This window comes from Puntigrus tetrazona, chromosome 7 (genome assembly GCF_018831695.1).
Source record: "Puntigrus tetrazona isolate hp1 chromosome 7, ASM1883169v1, whole genome shotgun sequence".
Taxonomy (NCBI): domain Eukaryota; kingdom Metazoa; phylum Chordata; class Actinopteri; order Cypriniformes; family Cyprinidae; genus Puntigrus; species Puntigrus tetrazona.
Window position 1 is genome coordinate 34,656,603 of NC_056705.1, and position 20,379 is coordinate 34,676,981.

Below are 20,379 nucleotides of genomic sequence, written 5' to 3' on the forward strand. Positions count from 1 at the left end.
TTCTTAGCTCAAGACATCGCTAGTGAATGGTTTGGGATTATGTGTTCTTGTGGTGCCATTAGCCATTGACGTCATTTTCATACAGCATTAGATGAAATTAGTCAGAATGATTGGCTTAAAATCCTGGCAGCACAAAGAAGCACCCATATGAGCAATGATGGCAGTTTTCTGTGGGGTCTTGTGCCAGCCAACAACTGCCATTAAATGGAAATGCACAAGGATAGCTTTTTCAGTTAATACGAATCTTCCAAAGTGAACGAGAAAGCATCGCAATTGTGCTTTCTGACATAAAGTATCTTTAAGGTTATCCTTTAGTCTGTGTATTTATTTCAATTGCCACTAGAGAGCACTAAGGCATCACAATAGCCTGCCTTAAATGTCTTATTACACCATAACCTCAAGGGACACGTCACAATCAAAATGAGGAACAACTCCAGATGTTTGCAGTGATGCTTCAATGCTTCAGTGACAGTGACAAAATAACAGCACTAAATTCACACTCACTGTATCTTTTTCAAACTCTAAATATGACAAGAAACAGAACTAAATGTTATTAGAGTGTGAAAAGCTTGTTTAAATATATACTCACTGTGTTCAACCAGGTTAACAAATCATACAAAATTAGATTTTTCTCATGGTAAGGTGTGTCATTTTATTTCAATGAGAGGTGGTGATTTGACCAATGCAAATGAGAATAAACAGCAACACAATGCTCAGACAGCCAATGACAGCGCGCACACGTAACGTAATCTATAAGCAATATAGATAAAGCTATTGTAACTTACTGATTTTTGTTTAGTCGCAGTATGTTACATTATGTATAACTTCTTTCTTTAATAAACCTGTTAGATTGTCAAAATGAAAGTTTGGCAGTGGTAATGCCTTTGTGGTCAGTGGTTCAATAGTAATGGTTTATGCAGCCAACCAATAAAGTTAAACCAAAGAGCATAATGCTTATTACCGTCCAACAATACGGCATTTTGGGAAGCTGTGCAGATCACTGTCAATGGAAGGTTATAATGTGCAATCTTTAAAGTTAAAGTGATAGTCTATTAAAATATTGAAATGCTGTCATACTTTACTCAACCTCGTGTAATTTTAAACATATGCATTTCTTTATTCTCTAGAATGTTAAATAAAAATACGGGCCCAGTTTACACTAGTGCGTCACCATGCAACGAACCTGCACAAAGGATCATGGGGGCCTGTAGTATCCATCAGTTGTACACTTCAAAACCCTTAATTCCAAAAGGCCTTTTGAAGTGGCTAGTTTTGAGCACTTTGATTTGGAATGACCCTTCAATATGACGACCATGATTGTTTTCACTCCAAAGTGCCCTTCTGAGGGCGATATATCCCATGTGGAGTGTAAGAGCTCGAAGCGGTCGAATGGGGTATTTAACTATGCATATCTATGTGCACAACAATGAGTATGTTGTCATTGTTTACACTGTCGTCAAGGATACACAAAAACGAATATGGGCAGCTACGCCATCGTTTTCAAAAATCTCCATTCACGAGGGTCGATAAACGCCGGAGTAGTGTAAATGACAGGCATAACAGTAGCAAAAGTTCTGCTATTTTTGTAAACGGGGCCACAGCATGTTGACGAATGTGGGTGATTAAAAGCACTGACTTCCATTGTGTGGACAAAAATACTGTACAATGGTCACCAAGGTGAAACAATGAAAGAAATTCAATATTTTTGGAACTTTTGGAAAAAACGAACTTTTCAATTTTGGGTAGACTATCCTTTTAATTTTTCGTCAACCGCCACAACAGGCAACGACAAGCCATTTTTATTATTTGCTTGGTTCTGTTGTATAATGTTGGGCAGGCTCACCCACAAAGAAATCTCATTCCATAAACAGAGTGCAGTGATCACCCATGTTTCAGCAGACTTGTTTCCAGAAGTCTTTTTGTTTCATTTTCAGACTGAACGTATGAAAATAAACTTCCTTAGAGAAACGTGCGTGGCACCATTTTTGGAGCTGCATGTAAAGCTAATCTCTGAATTACTTTTACAGCATATATCCAGCATAAAATACTATTACAGAGTTCAGCAGAAAGCCAGATCCAGCATCTAAGAATAAGAAGGGTTTAACTAACAACAGCTGAGGTCTTGTGTGTGCAAATACCAGGAAAAAAAAAGTATACAAATCGAGTCATTTTTACTCATTTGCAATCATGACTACTGGTTTAACTATCAGTGTACACCATTTGAAAACTGTGCATTGACTTTCTGTCTCCCTCCCCTGTCACTTACACTGATTGGTGATGTGGCTCTGGGTTAGCTGAGACCGTTTGAGAGCAGCCTTGGGATTAATGCACTGGCCGCAATCGGCTGTCGAGTTGACGTAGAGGAAGGCCAAAAAGGCAAATAGGAAAACAAGCAGGTAGACTGCTAGGAGGGCTTTGAGAATGCGGTTACAGCAGACTTCTTCAGGCCACATGTTTGGGAGGTACCAGCAGGATGAGACAGACGAGCAAGTGGAAGAGCAAGACTGCTGGGAAGGAGATCGTTCGCGCTTAAACATTCTAGAAGCAGCAGGCAGGCGGTATACTGGTCCTAGCAAATGTGCCATTTGGAGCGTATACAAATATGGGAAGAACATCAAGGACAGGATGGGTGGATGGAAAGAAAGACAGATGAATGATTGCGTGGACAGATTGGTGGACAGGAAAGCAAGTAAATTAAGATACGAATTGGTAGAAGGAGGGTAAAAAGCAAGGGTAAGGTTGTTAAAAAGAGGAGAAAAATGATAAAATGAGTAGAAATGACATAAGATGAAGAACAGATTGACATATTGTTTGCAGGGCATCCCCTGAAAACAAAGACATGAATGAAACAGCAAAGGAAAGGCAAACGGTACAGAAAAATCTCACACTTTGCAGACTTTTGTGAGTCCTATGGTTGTGATTCGTTGAAATGTTTGGCATTACAGTGTTCGGTTCGGTTCGGTTCACAAGATACACACTATATGTAGTTCACATACTGTAAACAGCGAGGGGGATGTGTATGTACAAAAAATCTTAAAGATCCTACTTTAAGATCCTACATGCTTTAAGCAAAGACAACTATTAGGTGTTAAAAATACTTATTAACAGGTGTAACGACATTCAACCTACAAGATGTAAAGAATCAAAATAAATAACTGATTAAAATACCATTACATGCCATTAACACACACACACAAACTGTCACTGGATCACCTGCATTTACATCACACAACCTAATCTACACATAATTACAAAAAACAGAATCGTTGTTCTACCTTCAAAGCTCATAACAGCAAAAAAGAGGAACAGAAAGTTAGCAGACATGTGAAAAGAAAGCTTAAAATAGAAAGCCTTATCTCAGCAGATATTAGCCAACCATCACCACCAAGTTGGGTGTAGTGGGCCAAACTAATAATAAAGTGCACATGCAGGAAACAGATGATCAGCGATGTTCATTCTGCATGTTTTCAATTTAACAGCATGATACGGTACATAAGTACAGTGAAAGCTATTCAATATGTATTTACTGTGCGAGAAGTGAGAAGTAATAAGAATCGGCTACTAAAAGTTATTGCCCAATATTCCTAAGACTGGTGGGGTATATGGAGTGGGCATTCCCCTATGGGGGTACTTCAGGTCTGAAGCAGGACAGTTTAACGTAATTGTTTTCAACTAAAATATTTCTTTCAGAATCCTGTAAATATAAAGCATAAATGTTTCCTGTCTGAGAACAACCATTTTTGTGCTAAAGTGAGTGAATGTGAGTGAATATAAATATAGATGTATAGTTAGAGCGAGACCACAGGGAACCGACTTATAGAGCGATGTGCAATTTAAGTTTGGTTTAGGTTCAGCTGTACCTTTAATGTCTTCATCTTCCATAGTGGTGTTGGCACTCTCTGATGACTCCTGAAAGCGAACAAAAATAAAAACAATGAAAACAAATCATTTAAACAGTAATTTACTAAAAATGTGATTCTTAGGCAACACATTAATAGTCCACTTTAGACATTCTACTAACAGTAAGTAATTTCGTGCCCTCTAGCAGTCATTAGATTAATATTAGACTAACTTTATTTTGATTGGTCCACAACATACAACATTTTATCAGAAACTTTGCAAGTATATGTCAGCTTATTCTACTAACCCTAAAACTACCCTAATAGTCTACTCTGAGAGTAAGTAGACTTGCAGTTGAAAACTACTGAGAACTAGTTGACATGTAGTTGCAAAGTTACTCATAGTTTCTAAAAGTGGACTATCAAAATAAATTGCAACCTAATTTTAAATAGGCTCAAGTTAAATGATTATTAACGGTCAGAGACTGAGAAGCTGAAACCATCCTGTGTTATGAAGTGCTTAACTGACCTTCCTGTATTGATAGAGGTGCTTTGGGTTAGTTATATAAACACTAGGTTGTCCAGCAAACCGCTTTTTATCCAGAGGGTTCAAACCTTATTTCACATTGCAGAATAAACACTTGATGCATTTAATTAATATTGCGCTAAAAAATAGAAATTACACGTTGATGACACATGTAGAAAAGTTTGTGTTCTATACTCTAACCAAACGAGAACAGCGCTTTCACTGGGAATAAAGAAACAAGTTACTGAGACACTCTAAAGGCACATCTGCTGAAACATACCGTGACAAACACAATATTTAAGATGACAACCCATTACTGAAATGTGCTATACTGTATATGATGCCCTAGCAAACATACAAATACGTTTGTGAACTCTGACAGTATCTAGTTTTATAACTATGTTACTCAATAGCATACTGCAAATATTTATACACGGACAAAAGTATCTGTGTATTTCACAATCTGTAACTGTAAAAAAAAAACAAACAAAGAGTTTGCAACCAGACACAATTATTTCTAGTAGTCTACACAAGCCACATTGCATCCAGTATATGATAAAAGAACAAATTTATAAAGCTAATATTCTAGTAATATGCATGCTAGTAAGCAACTAGTTAAGAGAGCCTAAAATAAAGTGGTACCCAAATGAACTCTGAAAAAATGGAATTTCTGTACTAAGTAGGTATTATCTTTATTTGAGTCACAATTATAGAAAGCCACTCTCTGACAACTAGTAACACTGAGTTTTTCTTAAAATTTCATTGAATATTATTGAGTGAATTCAATAAAAATCTGTATCTAGATTGTGCTTGTCTATCATTGTTAAATTAAGTGAAATGATCCATTATTTTGTAAAATGTATTCCTTTTTATCACATCCAATAAAATATGGACTTTACTGACTTTCATTATGTGGACAAATTGTTTTTGTTTTTTTTAACGATCTTAACAAGCTTAACATTTTAGACTTGAAAGCTTCCATCCCTCTTGCTTGCTAGGCTGCGTCTTGACAAACTGAATTATAATCTCTGCGACAGCGTGCATTACGTGCACTACACAGACAATACGTTTAAAACAACAATAACCCTTGTATCTTAACATTTCAAAAACACTCCATCAAACACTTAATACCTTGTTTCCATCAGTGGGATTGTGGATAACAGTAGTTTGAGGCTCCTGATATAGAGGTGCGTAGGGAGAAAAAGGAAGATAAAATAACAAGAGATAAAGTCAGAATAAGTAGTAGAGTGTTAAAGAGTTAAAGGGCACCAAGCGTTACAGTCAGTGAGAGCCTACATGTTTTACTGTCCTGAATGTGCTCAGGTAAATTTATTAAGGTAGATGGCAGATTATCTTTAAAATTTCCCATGTAATTTATGCAAGATAATGCATCTACACTCTTAAAAACAAAGGTGCTTAAATGGTTCTTCACCACATTTCTGTTTCCACAAAGAACCATTCAGTCAAAGGTTCTTTAAAGAACTTTTAATGCCATAGAAGAACCTTCTTTTGCCACAAAGAAGTTATTGTGGAAAAAGAAAGGTTCTTCAGATGTTAAAGGTTCTTTATGGAACCATTTAGAAAAAAAAGGTTCCTCCATGGCATCGGGAAGCACCTTTATTTTTAAATGATTTTTTTTATAGTGTAATGTTTAGCCATATTCATGTAAAGTATTTACTGATTTATTTTATATATCAATAATAATTTGTAAAAATGACATAAATTACAAATTCGGCTGACAGAAATGATGTTGAAATTAAAAGTCAATTCGCGTAACGCCAGGTTTCAAATATTTCAAAGTACTTTTTCTAACAAAGCTTGGTGAACTTTAGAAAAGAAGAAGAACATACTGGTTTGGAAAACCGGTCATGTAATTGTGAGATATGGGTAATAATAACTACAGTACATTTTCACTAGAGCAACAGTACAGCATACCCAGCCAAAGCATGCAGTAACACGAGAAAATATCAGGAAGAGCACAAGCCACCTTTCAAAACCTTCATTCAGTCTCTTGGTTTTTGCTTGAAAGTGTTGGTGAGGTTTTGTTATTGCATATGTTTCATTCATAGGAGTGATTTAAAACAGGTATCTTGAATAGCTTCATTAAATCAACAAAAAATTTAAATGAGCAAACTGTAAGGACAATATTTTATTGTGTTTTGATGGTTAAACCAAATGTTCTCATTATACTGTATCTAATAGTCATGTTGAAACAGTGGTTGGTGTCCAAAAGAAACGTGTACAAAGAACAACATGTACAACAACAACAAGTTTTTAGTGAAGGACATGTGTTGCTGGTATTCTTAGCTTGAAGGTTTGTACTTGTAGAAAGTTTTGTAAATGTACCATCAGACGTTTTCATTTACGTAAAATACAGTTCTGGCAGAAAATTACGTGAAGTACATTTTCAGTTTATCTACAATAATTTGTTCTATGCAGAACTGCTATACAGTACATGTTGACAATGTCTATTCTTTACAAAGATGCGCCTTTTAAAAATATGCTCATGGCCAAAAGTACTGGCACCCTTGCAATTCTGTCAGAAAATGCAACATTCTAATAGCAAATTTTTTGGTGTTCACATGCGTATTGCTTTGTTTGCACAAACAAATAAACAAAAACAGAAGAAAAGTCTTGATAAAATGTCACACAGAATCAAAAATAGATTGGACAAAATTATTGGCACCTTATCAAAATTGTAACAAATGATTGCTTTTCAAGCATGTGATGCTCCTGCAATTTCTATTTAGACACACCTGTGGCAAGTAAAAGGTGTGAACAATATAGTAATCACATTTGCAACCTCTAACTTTTGTTGTGTTACATAGAGTATGAAGAAAAGAAAGAGGTGTCTGTGGATTAGAGATAAAAACAAATTGTGGAAAAACATAGACAATTTTGCTAAAACTTATGTGACAAAACATCATCCTTCTGGGACAATGTAGTGGACAGATGAGACAAAAGTAGAGCTTTTTGGTAAAGCACATCATGGCACTTTTTAAAGAAATGAGGCCTTCAAAGAAAGAAAACAGTCCCTACAGTCAAACATGGGGGAGGTTCAAAGATGTTTTGGGGTTGCTTTGCTTCTCCTGGCATTAGATGCTTTGACTCTGTGAACAGTATCATGAAATTATTACCAAAAACTTTGGAGTGCAAATGTAGTGGCCAGTGTCAAAAAGTAGCATCTCCACCAGAGGTCATGGATCTTTCTACAGGACAATGACCCAAAACACAGTTCAAAAAGCACTAAGAAATGAGTACAAACAAAAAGCTGGAAAGTTCTGAAATGGCCAGCAATGACTTCAGATCTGAATCCCATAGAACATCTGTGTAGAAATCTCAAAACAGCAGTTGGGAGAAGGCATCCTTCAAATCTGAATAACCTGGAGCGGTTCGCAAAAGGCAAGTGGTCCAAAAGTCTAGTAGAAAGGTGTAAGAAACTCAGACATGGTTACAGGAAGCATAATTCTTTCCAAAGGGGGTGCTACCAATTAAGGGTGCCAATAATTTTGTCCAGTGCATTTTTTAGGTTCTGTGTGAAACTGATTTTACATTTCTCTGTTTTTTGTCTTCCAATGCAAACAAAAATAAATAAATAAAAGTGAGAATCAAAACATTTGAAACTGCAACAATTTTCTGAGTATAGGGTTGCATTTTCTGACAGAATTCCAAGGGTGCGGATATTTTTGGCCATGGCTGTATGCACAGGGAAAGTCGGTAAACACACAAGTACCGGCCAAAGGTTACATGTACAGACCTTGAGCACAGCATGAAGTGAACCTCCCAAAAATACACTCTTTAAGGTCAATTTTAAGAACATAAAAATGTTTCTTATTGTGGGGTAAACAGTAACAAGCACAAAACCTTTATCAGTATGACAAATACCAAATTATCAGTATGACAAATCTGCTAACATGAAAAATCGTGTACATTGCTTTCAAACATATTAAACTATGGTCTGTAAATATACCCTATAAAATCAGATGTACAATGAAGCAGTCTTATTTATTTAGTGCCCCTCTCAGGTGTTCTTAGTACACATTGTGTTAAATGATTACTGATTAATAACTAATGACTAGGTGACTAGTTAATGACTAGACTAATGACACCAGTGGACATATCTGATTAAAATGTTACCTGGCCCCAAAGTAAAAACTTTTGTCATTTTACAAAATAAAACATAGTGCTTTATAGAGCTCTAGTCTACAGTAAACATTTTTGTCACAGTAATTGTTACCATTACTAGAAATACATCCTTTGGAATTATTCTCTCACACGTTCAGAATATTGATAATTATTTGACCGACTGCATTATTTTAACGCAGGATTTTACACATGAAGAAGGTAATAAAAGAGAAAGGGCATGCCGACAAAAAAAACGAAACGAGAGAAACGTGAAACCAGTGGTAAGAAAAAGCAACTGACAAACAGCCATACGAACAAAATACCAGAGCAGGAGAGGGGGCAGGTTCTTTGGGGCTGGTGATTAAGTTGGTTTTGTTGTTGATCTATAGGTGGGAGGGGACAGAGGCAGACAAGCAAAGCTTTAGAACAGCAAGCCACGTGGCGAATTATTCATCTAAAATCTAAAAAAGGAACCGATATTACACAGCTTGCATTAAATGGATTTTTAAGGAATAGTTAATTAGCATATTTAACTATTCCTTATATCATAATCACAATTAACTATTCCTTAACTACAGCAAAATTGGACTGTCAAATAATTCGATTTTTCATTTGGAAACTGTCATTTATGCAAAATGTCATTCGCTATTCTGTCTGAATTATGCTGCGAAAATGACAAGTTATTTAAAAGCCATAAAAGACTAACAGACATGAAAGTCTGACTTCTAAAGTTTGCAAGAGAACAATCTTCCAGAGGAGTTCATGTAATTCACAGATTTCCGGGGAAACAACTAGATCATTAAACAGCGTGAAGCAGCAAAGACTTTTCATTAGCTTCAAATTATCCTACCAAACCTCTCAAATTCTTCTTCTCGAAGGCAGTGATTAATTTTTTAAAGGACAATGCGTGTTTTGAAGAAGACAAAGAAGAAAAGCTCCTATTAAATACATACAGTTCTCTACAGACTATAATCTAACTGAATTGAAGGTATCCCTGAATAAAATATTAATGTGCTAATGTGCTTTTCATTCGTCTTAAGCCAGTTAAACCTACCCCTATTTTGCTGTTGGCATCAATGAAGAAAACCATAAAGGATATAAAGAAGACATGTAATCCATTTTTACAGGCATCATGCCTTGGGTCCTTATGATATTAAAAACTCTGATGTCCTACACGACCAATAATCCATTCAGTGTACAACTGAAAAGTGTTTCAGTCTACATCTAAAACTGAGCTATAAAGAAGATAACTACAGCACTAGTAACTAGATAATTATACAAATAATGAGATTATTATAACTAGCACATCTCACCATCGCAAGTTCTGTAGAGTTTAGCTTCCTTTTCTGCAGTGAGATGTAGTAAAACATAAAAATAAAACCTTATTATCACCGTGCTACCAGATGATGCATTTGTCATTTTACTGATTCTGGAGGAAAACAACAATAATCGTATCCTCTCATGAAAACAAAAGGTTTTTAATCAAAGCATGCTGTATATAACAGAAAAACATTTTTTTTACAGCTTTACCATGTTTTTTTGGGATAAATAGACTTTATCCCACTTTTTACAGTATACTTTTGCGCTATATATGTGGACCTCTTAAAATTAAGGGTTTTAGCAATTCCATAAATGTATATTAATGCTAAAAAAATGTGAATGCGGTGAGCACGAACTCTAATGGGAAAGTTATTGACTGGTCTGTTCAAAGCCCACAAATGCATTACTTGTAATGAGTATAAACCATAATACTATATCAGATCCTTCAAAGTAAAACCATACTTATTAAATTGCAATAAAATATAAAGTTACTTATTCATATAAACAACTTAATGGTTACCAAGGTGTGGAGTACAAATTTGAAGACTAGGGTACTCATTTATAAAATGTTGCATAGAAATGATCCTAAATTTAATTTTCCTAAATTTATATCTTAGATCTGCGTATGTCCAATTCATAGATTAAACATAGAAATAGTAAACACTCGTTACACCTCTCCTTCAGATGTAAAATCTATGAATCTCAAATGGTTATGAACTTATGCAGAAAAAATGGTTTCAGCTAAACGACTCTTAACCAATGTCATTAAAATATAAAATATGACTGATCATCAAAATTTAGAGCAGCAAGCTGCAAGAACAGCTTCTGACTCTTCTTGACTCTAAGAAAAATGGCTTTATAAATGAAGTCCCATGTTTCAAGTTGTTTCAGGACCTCCAGGAAGACACAGTATACAGGACCTGAGAGAGACCCTTCGAAATGTCAGAGACCTTCTTGCCAGCCAAGAAGAGTTTGTCTAATTTTCAATGTTCCTCTGGTTGGTCTGGCTCTTCCTGACTACTTGGAGGAAGAACAACTGCCTGAGAGTCTGAAGCAGCAGTAGAGAGAACATCAAGCTTGAAGAAGATTGCATCACAAACTTTCAGGCTTAAGGCTTGGGCATATGCAAATTCCACTAGATAAATATGCTGCATTTTCCCGGCGAGAATGACAGAAAAAGAGAAAAATCTGTTGGGTCTTCCTCCATAGCCACAAACACTACATAGCTTGTGCAGTGCCTTAGCAACTGCAGAACTACTGGACCTCCATCGCTGCATATTTTGCATGCCTTCCTAATCAAGCACACCTAATTCAGATCATCACCTCATTAGTAAGTCGCCTAGATGTTAAATGGGTTTGTCCGACAAAGCAGATACTTAACTTGTAGATGGGGGATGGCTGATTGTCCTCCTTTTCTCAGTAAGAAGGCCAGCCTTGAGCGTAGCACTTTAATCTTGAAATTATCATAGTGTGTGCAGATGGAACAGTTGATAAACACTGCCTTAACATGTTCAAAACGTACTTATTGCGCTTGTGTTCTCATTCATAATGAGAGGAGCACACACTTATGGAAAGTTATCCTGAAAAGATCAACTTGACGTGGGCTGCTGAAACATGATGTAAATAATAATCCAAAAGCTTCTGCATCATTAGCAAATGGATTGGGATTCAAACAACAGTCACACCTGAAGGGGGTCAACTGAACCTATAAAAAAGGGGAATATTTAAAAATATTAAGATTAATGCAAATTTGAAGATTTAGTTAACAGTTATGTCTCCCTTGTCTGACACACATTTTTCAGTTATTAGAACTGATAACCTGTATTTGGGGCATTCGATTAAGGATGTACAATGTTAGGGGAACTCTGGGAACATGGTTGGGAATCACTGCTTTAGACTATGACATTTTTTTGGATAAACTTAAGAATTTGTAGGTAGAGATTAGCATAGTTCAAGCCCTCCCTATTCAACTGCTCTCAGCGTGTTAATGACAAGGTTTCAGATAGAACACAAGTAAAATATGGAGTGCCACAGGGCTCAGTATTAGGTCCTTTACTTTCCTATCCATCTTTAGAGGGAAATTATTGGGAAGCATAACAATACTTTCCTCTGTTACACAAATGATACTTAGGTTCATATTTCCCCAGAAACCTACTGAAAACGTTTAATTTAAAAGGTGTTATAGAGTGTGATGTCAAGGAAGAGATGGCTAGTGATTTAATTCAATTTTGATAAATCAAAGGTATTAGTTATGGGACCAAGTTACCCAGTTATTGGATCCTCAGAATATAATTGGATGTAATGTTCAACCTAGTGGATGTCTTGTAGGGTCAAAAGTTTTAGAGCGCATACACGATGCATAAACAAAATAATTACCATATCAGCTCAGTTTCATCATCACTTTACTGATTGCCTGTTACATTATGCTCTCTAATTCAAGTCTTTGAATGGTCTGGGTCTACACCCTTGTTGGTAGTGTAACCTTCTTTTGTGCTATCATTCACATCCATGGCTCCTAAATTATAGAATAGCACTGTTTGGGATTCAGACACACTACATCAGTTCAAGTTAAGACTGCATACTAAAAATTTCGTAAACACACCTCTCAAACCATTTTTATACAACTATAAATCAATTGAATGGAATCTAGACTAATACTCATCTTTTCACATTCCTTTCTTCTCTTGGGATACTTATAACATAAAATCAGTTCAAGCCCAGCTAGGGACATCCAGTGTAGCCAAACCTGCATCTCTTCCACTTTCTATAATAGACCACAAAGAGGACCAACTACTGCTGTCTCTGGATGCACACTACATCTGCCAGGACTCAACACACCCGATTTAAGTCACCAGACATCATAGATTTGCAGGAAACCAATTCAGAGTGCCTGACTTGATTTACCCGGTGTATCTGCCTCGGACACCCGAGACATCAACTGCCATGACAGAAACTGAAAACCACTTCTATATATACGCAACTACCAACTCAGTATATAAATTGCAAAAAAAAGTTGTTAAACCATACCATTTAACAGAACAATACCATGCCATGCAAATTTCCATATCAACAGCATTTTGTCTCTCTTTTTTCAACATTTTTTGACAATTTTTGATATAGTAAAAATCAATTGACAGTTGAAGTTCATCCAACAAAAGCCTACTTCGATACTTTCAGACACACTCTATACCTAAACTGGAATACAATTTGGATACAGCCTATAATTTTAAAACACTATTTCAAAACTCATTCAGCACAGATTAATACTGCTTTCACATGGTTTGAAAGCCATAATCCATGTGTCAGTTAATATCAATCAGTTAGAGAGACAACAGTGAATTGGAATGTGAGAAGAGTTTTATCTATTTAATTTAAAAATGGAGAGTAAAAAATGTTAACAATGTGAATACTGAAAGCTAGCGATGTTTTATATTGTTTATAAAAAAGCAAAGAGCATTACAGGATTATAGGACAGATATACATTATATACACAGTCCTACATACCCAATCAAAAAAAGCCATGACCAAAAAGAGAACTAACGTAAGCACATACACATGCTCTCTCATTAAAGCTCAGGCGGTCCACAGGTGCATCATCAATTCATACACACAGCGGGAATACTACTATGATTCATGTTCATTTATACAACTAAATTTATTGCTAAATACAAGCGGGTGAAAAGAATGTCACCTAATTAAAGGGAAAAAATTACAATTTTGTCATCATTAATTCTTACCCGTGAATTGCTCTAAACCTGTATGAGTTTCTTTGTTCTTCTGAACACAAAGGAAGATATTTTGAAGAAAGTTTGTAACCATGCTACTTTTTAGGGAAAAAAATACTATGGTAGTTAAGGGTGACCCAAAACCAGTAAACCTTTTTCAAAATATCTTCTTTTGCGTTCGTAAAGAAATTCATACAGATTTGTAACTACTTGAAAATGAGTAAGTGATGACAGACTTTTCATTTTTGGGTGAACTATTGCTTTAATATTCTTGATATTTTTTGTCACCCTTTTTGTCCACGTCACATAGTATGTTTCAAAGTTTAATACAGTAACCTACCTTAACACCATCAGGTTTCTTGTATGGATTCTTGCCTGTTGAGTGAAATGAAAAGAATAATTGTGAACATAAAGTGGGATGAAAAAGGACAGGGTTGGCGGGAGACGATATTGGCGTTTAAAGTCTAAAACAGCACAAATATCACACTTTCAATCACTGTGCTTCATGCACTCATGATCCATTTGCCTCAAAATCAAACCCCCTCAATGAATCATAATCAAATATTTGCATAATGTAATGAAATGTGATTAAGAAGCAAATTAAATCTTTTTTGTGTCAGCAAGACCTTGATTTTGTAATAAGACAAACAAAAATATTTACTATTCAGTGAAATGCTACTTTTGAAATGCTTTGATTTACAGGGCTGTGCAATAATACTGAAATAAACAATAGCGATTCTTTTGATATTCGTTATGATTGCTATTTGAACCGTGATATGATAAATATGCAATTTTGCTTTGGATATCACAAGCTAATAGCACAAAAAGACAAACATGACGCTGAAATAAAGCATTTACTTGGAAATGGCATATATAATGAGAAAATATGAAAATAGCATAACTCAAATTTTTGGCATGATTCAAAAAACTTTTGAAAAGCAAATACAACGTAAACTAAAGAGATATTCTTACTTGAGAAGTTCCGTGTAGCAAGCATTGTAGTAAGGATAGCGCCCTGAATCAGTTTAGAAAGAACAAAAAGGCAAAGATCAACTTAATCAAGTCAATTATTAGTCAATGCTAGTGGATAAAGATTAACTAGTTAAGAGTTTTAAATTATGTGAATATAAAAACAAAAACAAACCTTACTGATCTTTTGGTATACAATGCACATTATTCGAAATATAACAATTATCTTTATAAGCTTTCATAAGAATTCAACTCTTTTCCTCCATCCAACTCTTATAAAGATACAAATCAATTTATAATGCTAAAAAGTGCTTCTATGTGGTTATTAGCCAGCATTAATTATATTTTCAACTGCGTGTTTGTGCATTTAGATTACTGTGTGTTTAAGTTTCTTACTTTAAGCTTCCTCCTGGCATTGAATTTCTTCAGGCATTCCACTGTTTCCTGTCTGTGCATCATGGATGCCACCGTGGAACGTTGCTATGATACAGACAGGTGAAGAATGAATCAAAAACAGTTTTAGATCTATTCTTGAAATCAATGAGAAAAAAAACCTGCACATTATTTAGAATCAGTTAAAGAAAAGAACAGGGGTCACTGTCGGGAATATTCATTAAACAGTTTAGTAACATTTTAGTAATTGTGCATAGAGACAATTTTTTGTGCGAAGAGCTAAAACAATTAGAATTTTTACTAAATCATTGTATTATATTGTGTAGATAACAAAAATGTTTGCGTGTGCGCGCCATAATGCTTGTCTGTACCTTTTAATGGGCAAAACATAAAAAACAATATTAGAAATCCAAACAATTTATGTCCTCTTTAAGAGGCTCACTTGGGTGCGTGTGAGAAAGTGAGTAGACATACACAGATCCAGGGGTGTTTGAGGGCCTCAGCTGCTGTGATGCGTTTGGCAGGGTTTATAGTCAGCATCTTGTTGATCAGATCTTTGGCCTCTGGTGTCACTGTGTCCCACTCAGGAGAGGGAAACTAGGTAAAGACAGCACACGCACAGATTCAACAGACCTTAGACTGCTTGGATACCTCACTGAACAGTGATTTTCATTCCTAGATTTAAAGAGCCACTGCATGTTTCCTATCTTTATCGCTTGAGAGTCGGATAATCAGCTAGGGGAGAACTTCATGAACTGAAAACGAAAAAAACTGTCTAAAGTGATGCTGCTGCTTTACGATGTGCTATTCTGCATCATTAAAAAGATGCACGTGAGCCTTTCAGAAGACAGGTGAGGCAATGTATAGGAAAATAATTTAGTGTCATCCACATATACTGAATAGCTGGGCATCTGAGCCAAGCTGGACAGAAGCCAACGAACTGCTCATCGTCTGTTATGTTCTCCTTCTCTCTCACCATTTGTGTCACGTTCTCCGGACTTTGTTTAGAACTTTCGTCTCGTGCTCATGTGCTCCTGTGCCCTCCTTGTCCTCAATGTTAATTATATCATACACACATCAGCTATGATTCGTGTTAAGTTACAACTAAATTTCCTGTGTACTTAAGTCCTGTGTTTTCAGTTGTCACCTAATTAAAGGGAAAAATTGTGCGTGTGATTATGTCCTGTCATTCTGCCCGTCTGCCTGCCTGTATATTGTTTATTTCATCCCGAAGTGGATTAAAGAAAGTTTGTTTCGCTTTCAATCTATGGTAGTTGTTTGCTAGCCTGCCTATCATCTTCGCAGTAAAGACAGAAGATCGGACCGTACTTGAAAGTACAGTTTTGATGATTAGACTTTTTATTTTGTGGTATGTATTCCTTTAATATTCTTGATATTTTTTCCTCATCCTCCTTTTGAGCACGTCACATAGTATGTTTCAAAGTTTAATACAGTAACCTACCTTAACACCATCAGGTTTCTTGTATGGACAGCTTGCCTGTTGAGTGAAATGAAAAGATTAATTGTGAACATAAAGTGGGATGAAAAAGGACAGGCCCGGGAGAGATATTGGCGTTTAAAGTCGAGTGGGTAAAACAGCACAAATATCACACTTTCAATCACTGCTTCATGCACTCATGATCCATTTGCACTCAAAATCAAACCCCCCAATGAATCATAATCAATATTTGCATAATGTAATGAAATGTGATTAAGAAGCAAATTAAATCTTTTTGTGTCAGCAAGACCTTGATTTTGTAATAAGACAAACGTGTATTTACTATTCAGTGAAATGCTAGCTTTTGAAATGCTTTGATTTACAGGGCTGTGCAATAATACTGAAATAAACAAGAGCGATTCTTTTGATATTCAACAGATTGCTATTGAACGTGATATGATAAATATGCAATTTTGCTTTGGATATCACAAGCTAATAGCACGGACAAACATGACGCTGAAATAAAGCATTTACTTGAAATGGCATATATAATGAGAAAATATGAAAATAGCATAACTCAAATTTTTGGCATGATTCAAAAAACTTTTGAAAAGCAAATACAACGTAAACTAAAGAGATATTCTTACTTGAGAAGTTCCGTGTAGCAAGCATTGTAGTAAGGATAGCGCCCTGAATCAGTTTAGAAAGAACAAAAGGCAAAGATCAACTTAATCAAGCGCCAATTATTAGTCAATGCTAGTGGATAAAGATTAACTAGTTAAGAGTTTTAAATTATGTGAATATAAAAACAAAAACAAACCTTACTGATCTTTGGTATACAATGCACATTATTCGAATATAACAATTATCTTTATAAGCTTTCATAAGAATTCAACTCTTTCCTCTCCATCCAACTCTTATAAAGATACAAATCAATTTATAATGCCCAAAAGTGCTTCTATGCGGTTACCCTTAGCCAGCATTAATTATATTTTCAACTGCGTGTTTGTGCATTTAGATTACTGTGTGTTTAAGTTTCTTACTTTAAGCTTCCTCCTGGCATTGAATTTCTTCAGGCATTCCACTGTTTCCTGTCTGTGCATCATGGATGCCACCGTGGAACGTTGCTATGATACAGACAGGTGAAGAATGAATCAAAAACAGTTTTAGATCTATTCTTGAAATCAATGAGAAAAAAAACCTGCACATTATTTAGAATCAGTTAAAGAAAAGAACAGGGGTCACTGTCGGGAATATTCATTAAACAGTTTAGTAACATTTTAGTAATTGTGCATAGAGCGCGTTTTCCCGTGCGAAGAGCTAAAACAATTAGAATTTTTACTAAATCATTGTATTATATTGTGTAGATAACAAAAATGTTTGCGTGTGCGCGCCATAATGCTTGTCTGTACCTGTACCCTTATTAGAAATCCAAACAATTTATGTCCTCTTTAAGAGGCTCACTTGGGTGCGTGTGAGAAAGTGAGTAGACATACACAGATCCAGGGGTCTTTGAGGGCCTCAGCTGCTGTGATGCGTTTGGCTTCTTTATAGTCAGCATCTTGTTGATCTGATCTTTGGCCTCTGGTGTCACTGTGTCCCACTCCAGGAGAGGGAAACTAGTAAAGACAGATCCTGTACACAGATTCCCAGACCTTAGACTGCTTGGATACCTCACTGAACAGTGATTTTCATTCCTAGATTTAAAGAGCCACTGCATGTTTCCTATCTTTATCGCTTGAGAGTCGGATAATCAGCTAGGGGAGAACTTCATGAACTGAAAACCAAAAAAACTGTCTAAAGTGATGCTGCTGTTAATTTCCTGTGCTATTCTGCATCATTAAAAGATGCACGTGAGCGATCTCAAAGACAGGTGAGGCAATGTATAGGAAAATAATTTAGTGTCATCTGCCTGCCTGTATAGCTGGGCATCTGAGCCAAGCTGGACAGAAGCCAACGAACTGCTCATCGTCTGTTATGTTCTCCTTCTCTCTCTCTCATTTGACTAGCGCAAAATAAATTATACAAAATTATAATTTGCATTGAATTACTACATCTGTGTTGTTGTCAGGACAACATCTAGTATTGAAAGAAGCGTATTTAGCGTCTCTTCAAGAATAAAGTACGTTATGGTTACGTTATATATATATAATTTACTTTATATGTCTGTAAGAAATCTTACATAGGGTGACCATACGTGTCATTTTTCCGGGACGCGTCCTGACCACGATTTCTATATCGCTTTGATTCAAAGTACCTCGAGAGCGTTTTGAGTCAGTTTGCACACGCAAACAAAGCCAAAGATTTTTTTTTAGGCAACATAGAAATCCTGGCCAGGATGTGTCTGGGGAAAATGGCACGGACGGTCTCCCTATCTTACATCATATGCTCCAGCTTTGATCTGTTGGTAAAGTCGATGTTGGTCTTCATCCCAAAAAGGAGGGTAACCCACAAGAAGGATGTACAGAATAACACCTATTTAAGAAAGAAAACAAATGTATGCAGGTATAAGAAATGAAGTATATTATAACTATATATTTTACTGTATTATATAAAAGATAGACAGTTCCAGTCTCAGATCATTAAATTACAGAATAACAATGAGTTTGCTATTACAGCAAGTGTAGAAAACATAATTTGCTAACTGGTTACTCATGATTTCATCCACTCTAATAATATTCTGGATTTCATTTCACACTTTATCAAATATTCACTGCAAGAGACTAATGGCAAGCTTTAAATCTGCAAATAAGTTAAAAAATCTTTTATTTAGACAGCTGGCCCGTTACGATCACCACAGAGCCAACAAAATTAAACTGAATAAAACTGCTGCAATTAAACTGCAACTCTCTATTTATAATCATATACTGAAGTATGCTGAATTCCGATGCATATAAATAATTTATATGAATAGATTTCTTATTTAGCGAAACAATTCTTAGTACAGCTCGGACTGTAAAGCAAAGGATCTGTGATGTTATGAACGCTGCGTACAGAAACACAATTTAATACGGAACAGAAAATATCCACATAATGCTTGTGATTAGCGACCTACCACATGCCCACATGTCCACTGGTTTGCCGTAAGGCTCCTTCCTCAGCACCTCAGGAGACAGATAACCCGGAGTTCCAGCAAACCCTACAAAATATAGCGCAGACCTCAATTAAACCTAACTGAGAATTTTCCTTCTTTAAACAGTCTACAAAATGAGCTCCCCCCTAAATTCTCTCTTAAGAATTTACTTAAGGCATTTTCGCCTCTGGATTGCAGCCTAATTTTAAAATAACTTCAGTCCCTGACGTCCCATCGAGCCCCAGAGGCAAAAAGCCCGTAATGAGAGAGCGGCCAAAGAGGAAAACTGGAGCTGAGTGTAAAGCCCTTGAGATCGTTGTAATTAAACAGTACCACCATCAGGGTTTGTCCAAAAGTAAGACTAATCACACAACCCCCACATAAAACTTAATGATGATGTTGATGATGATAATAACAACAACAATAATAATAATAGCCATCATCATCCTTTCTGTAATTAAAGCAATTTTTAGCGAAGAGGCAAATGATATTTAAATTAGTAATAACTAATGACTAAAAGTGTTTGAATGATCATAAAAGTACTAAAATTATACTTTTTATTATACATAATTTGACGGTAATAAAAGTGATTTAAATTTGATCAGCATCTCCAACAACACCAGGAGAGAAAAGCAGGAAAACCTGCCTGTCTGAGTTTATTTTCAACATAATCATTACAGGAAGACGAGATTATTAAATAGAAGTGGACTGTTTTCTCCACTATTTTTTTGGTTTGGAAAGTAAGCATTTTAACATTCTCTGATTATGCCCCTGCACGTTGTGTTTTGTGATCACAGTACTAGTATACGTGACCCTGGACCACAAACGCAATCAGAAGCAGCGCAGGTATATTTGCAGCAAAAGCCAAAAACGCATTGCATGTGTCACAATAACAGATTTTTCTTTTAATCGTAAGGATATCAAGTAAAGATCACGTTCCATGTAGATGTTTTGTATAAACCCCTGCTGTA

The 20,379-nt window shown here is 35.8% G+C and overlaps 1 protein-coding gene across 7 annotated transcripts in view; it reads right to left on the bottom strand.

Annotated features, from left to right (window-relative positions):
• Nucleotides 1-20,379, bottom strand: part of camk2d1 (calcium/calmodulin-dependent protein kinase (CaM kinase) II delta 1) — a 71,133-nt gene that overhangs the window by 11,491 nt on the left and 39,263 nt on the right. For 3 of the 7 annotated variants that reach the window (XM_043243624.1, XM_043243623.1, XM_043243622.1), the window contains exons 8-16: nt 19,391-19,474; nt 18,716-18,810; nt 15,372-15,494; nt 14,901-14,984; nt 14,508-14,550; nt 13,876-13,910; nt 8,814-8,873; nt 5,497-5,541; nt 3,861-3,909 (exon numbers count right to left, since the gene is read on the bottom strand). In XM_043243624.1, the coding sequence (XP_043099559.1) occupies nt 3,861-3,909; nt 5,497-5,541; nt 8,814-8,873; nt 13,876-13,910; nt 14,508-14,550; nt 14,901-14,984; nt 15,372-15,494; nt 18,716-18,810; nt 19,391-19,474 (618 nt within the window). The remainder of the gene's footprint in view (nt 1-3,860; nt 3,910-5,496; nt 5,542-8,813; nt 8,874-13,875; nt 13,911-14,507; nt 14,551-14,900; nt 14,985-15,371; nt 15,495-18,715; nt 18,811-19,390; nt 19,475-20,379) is intronic. The other 4 variants (XM_043243626.1, XM_043243627.1, XM_043243629.1 and 1 more) reach the window with 2 other exon arrangements.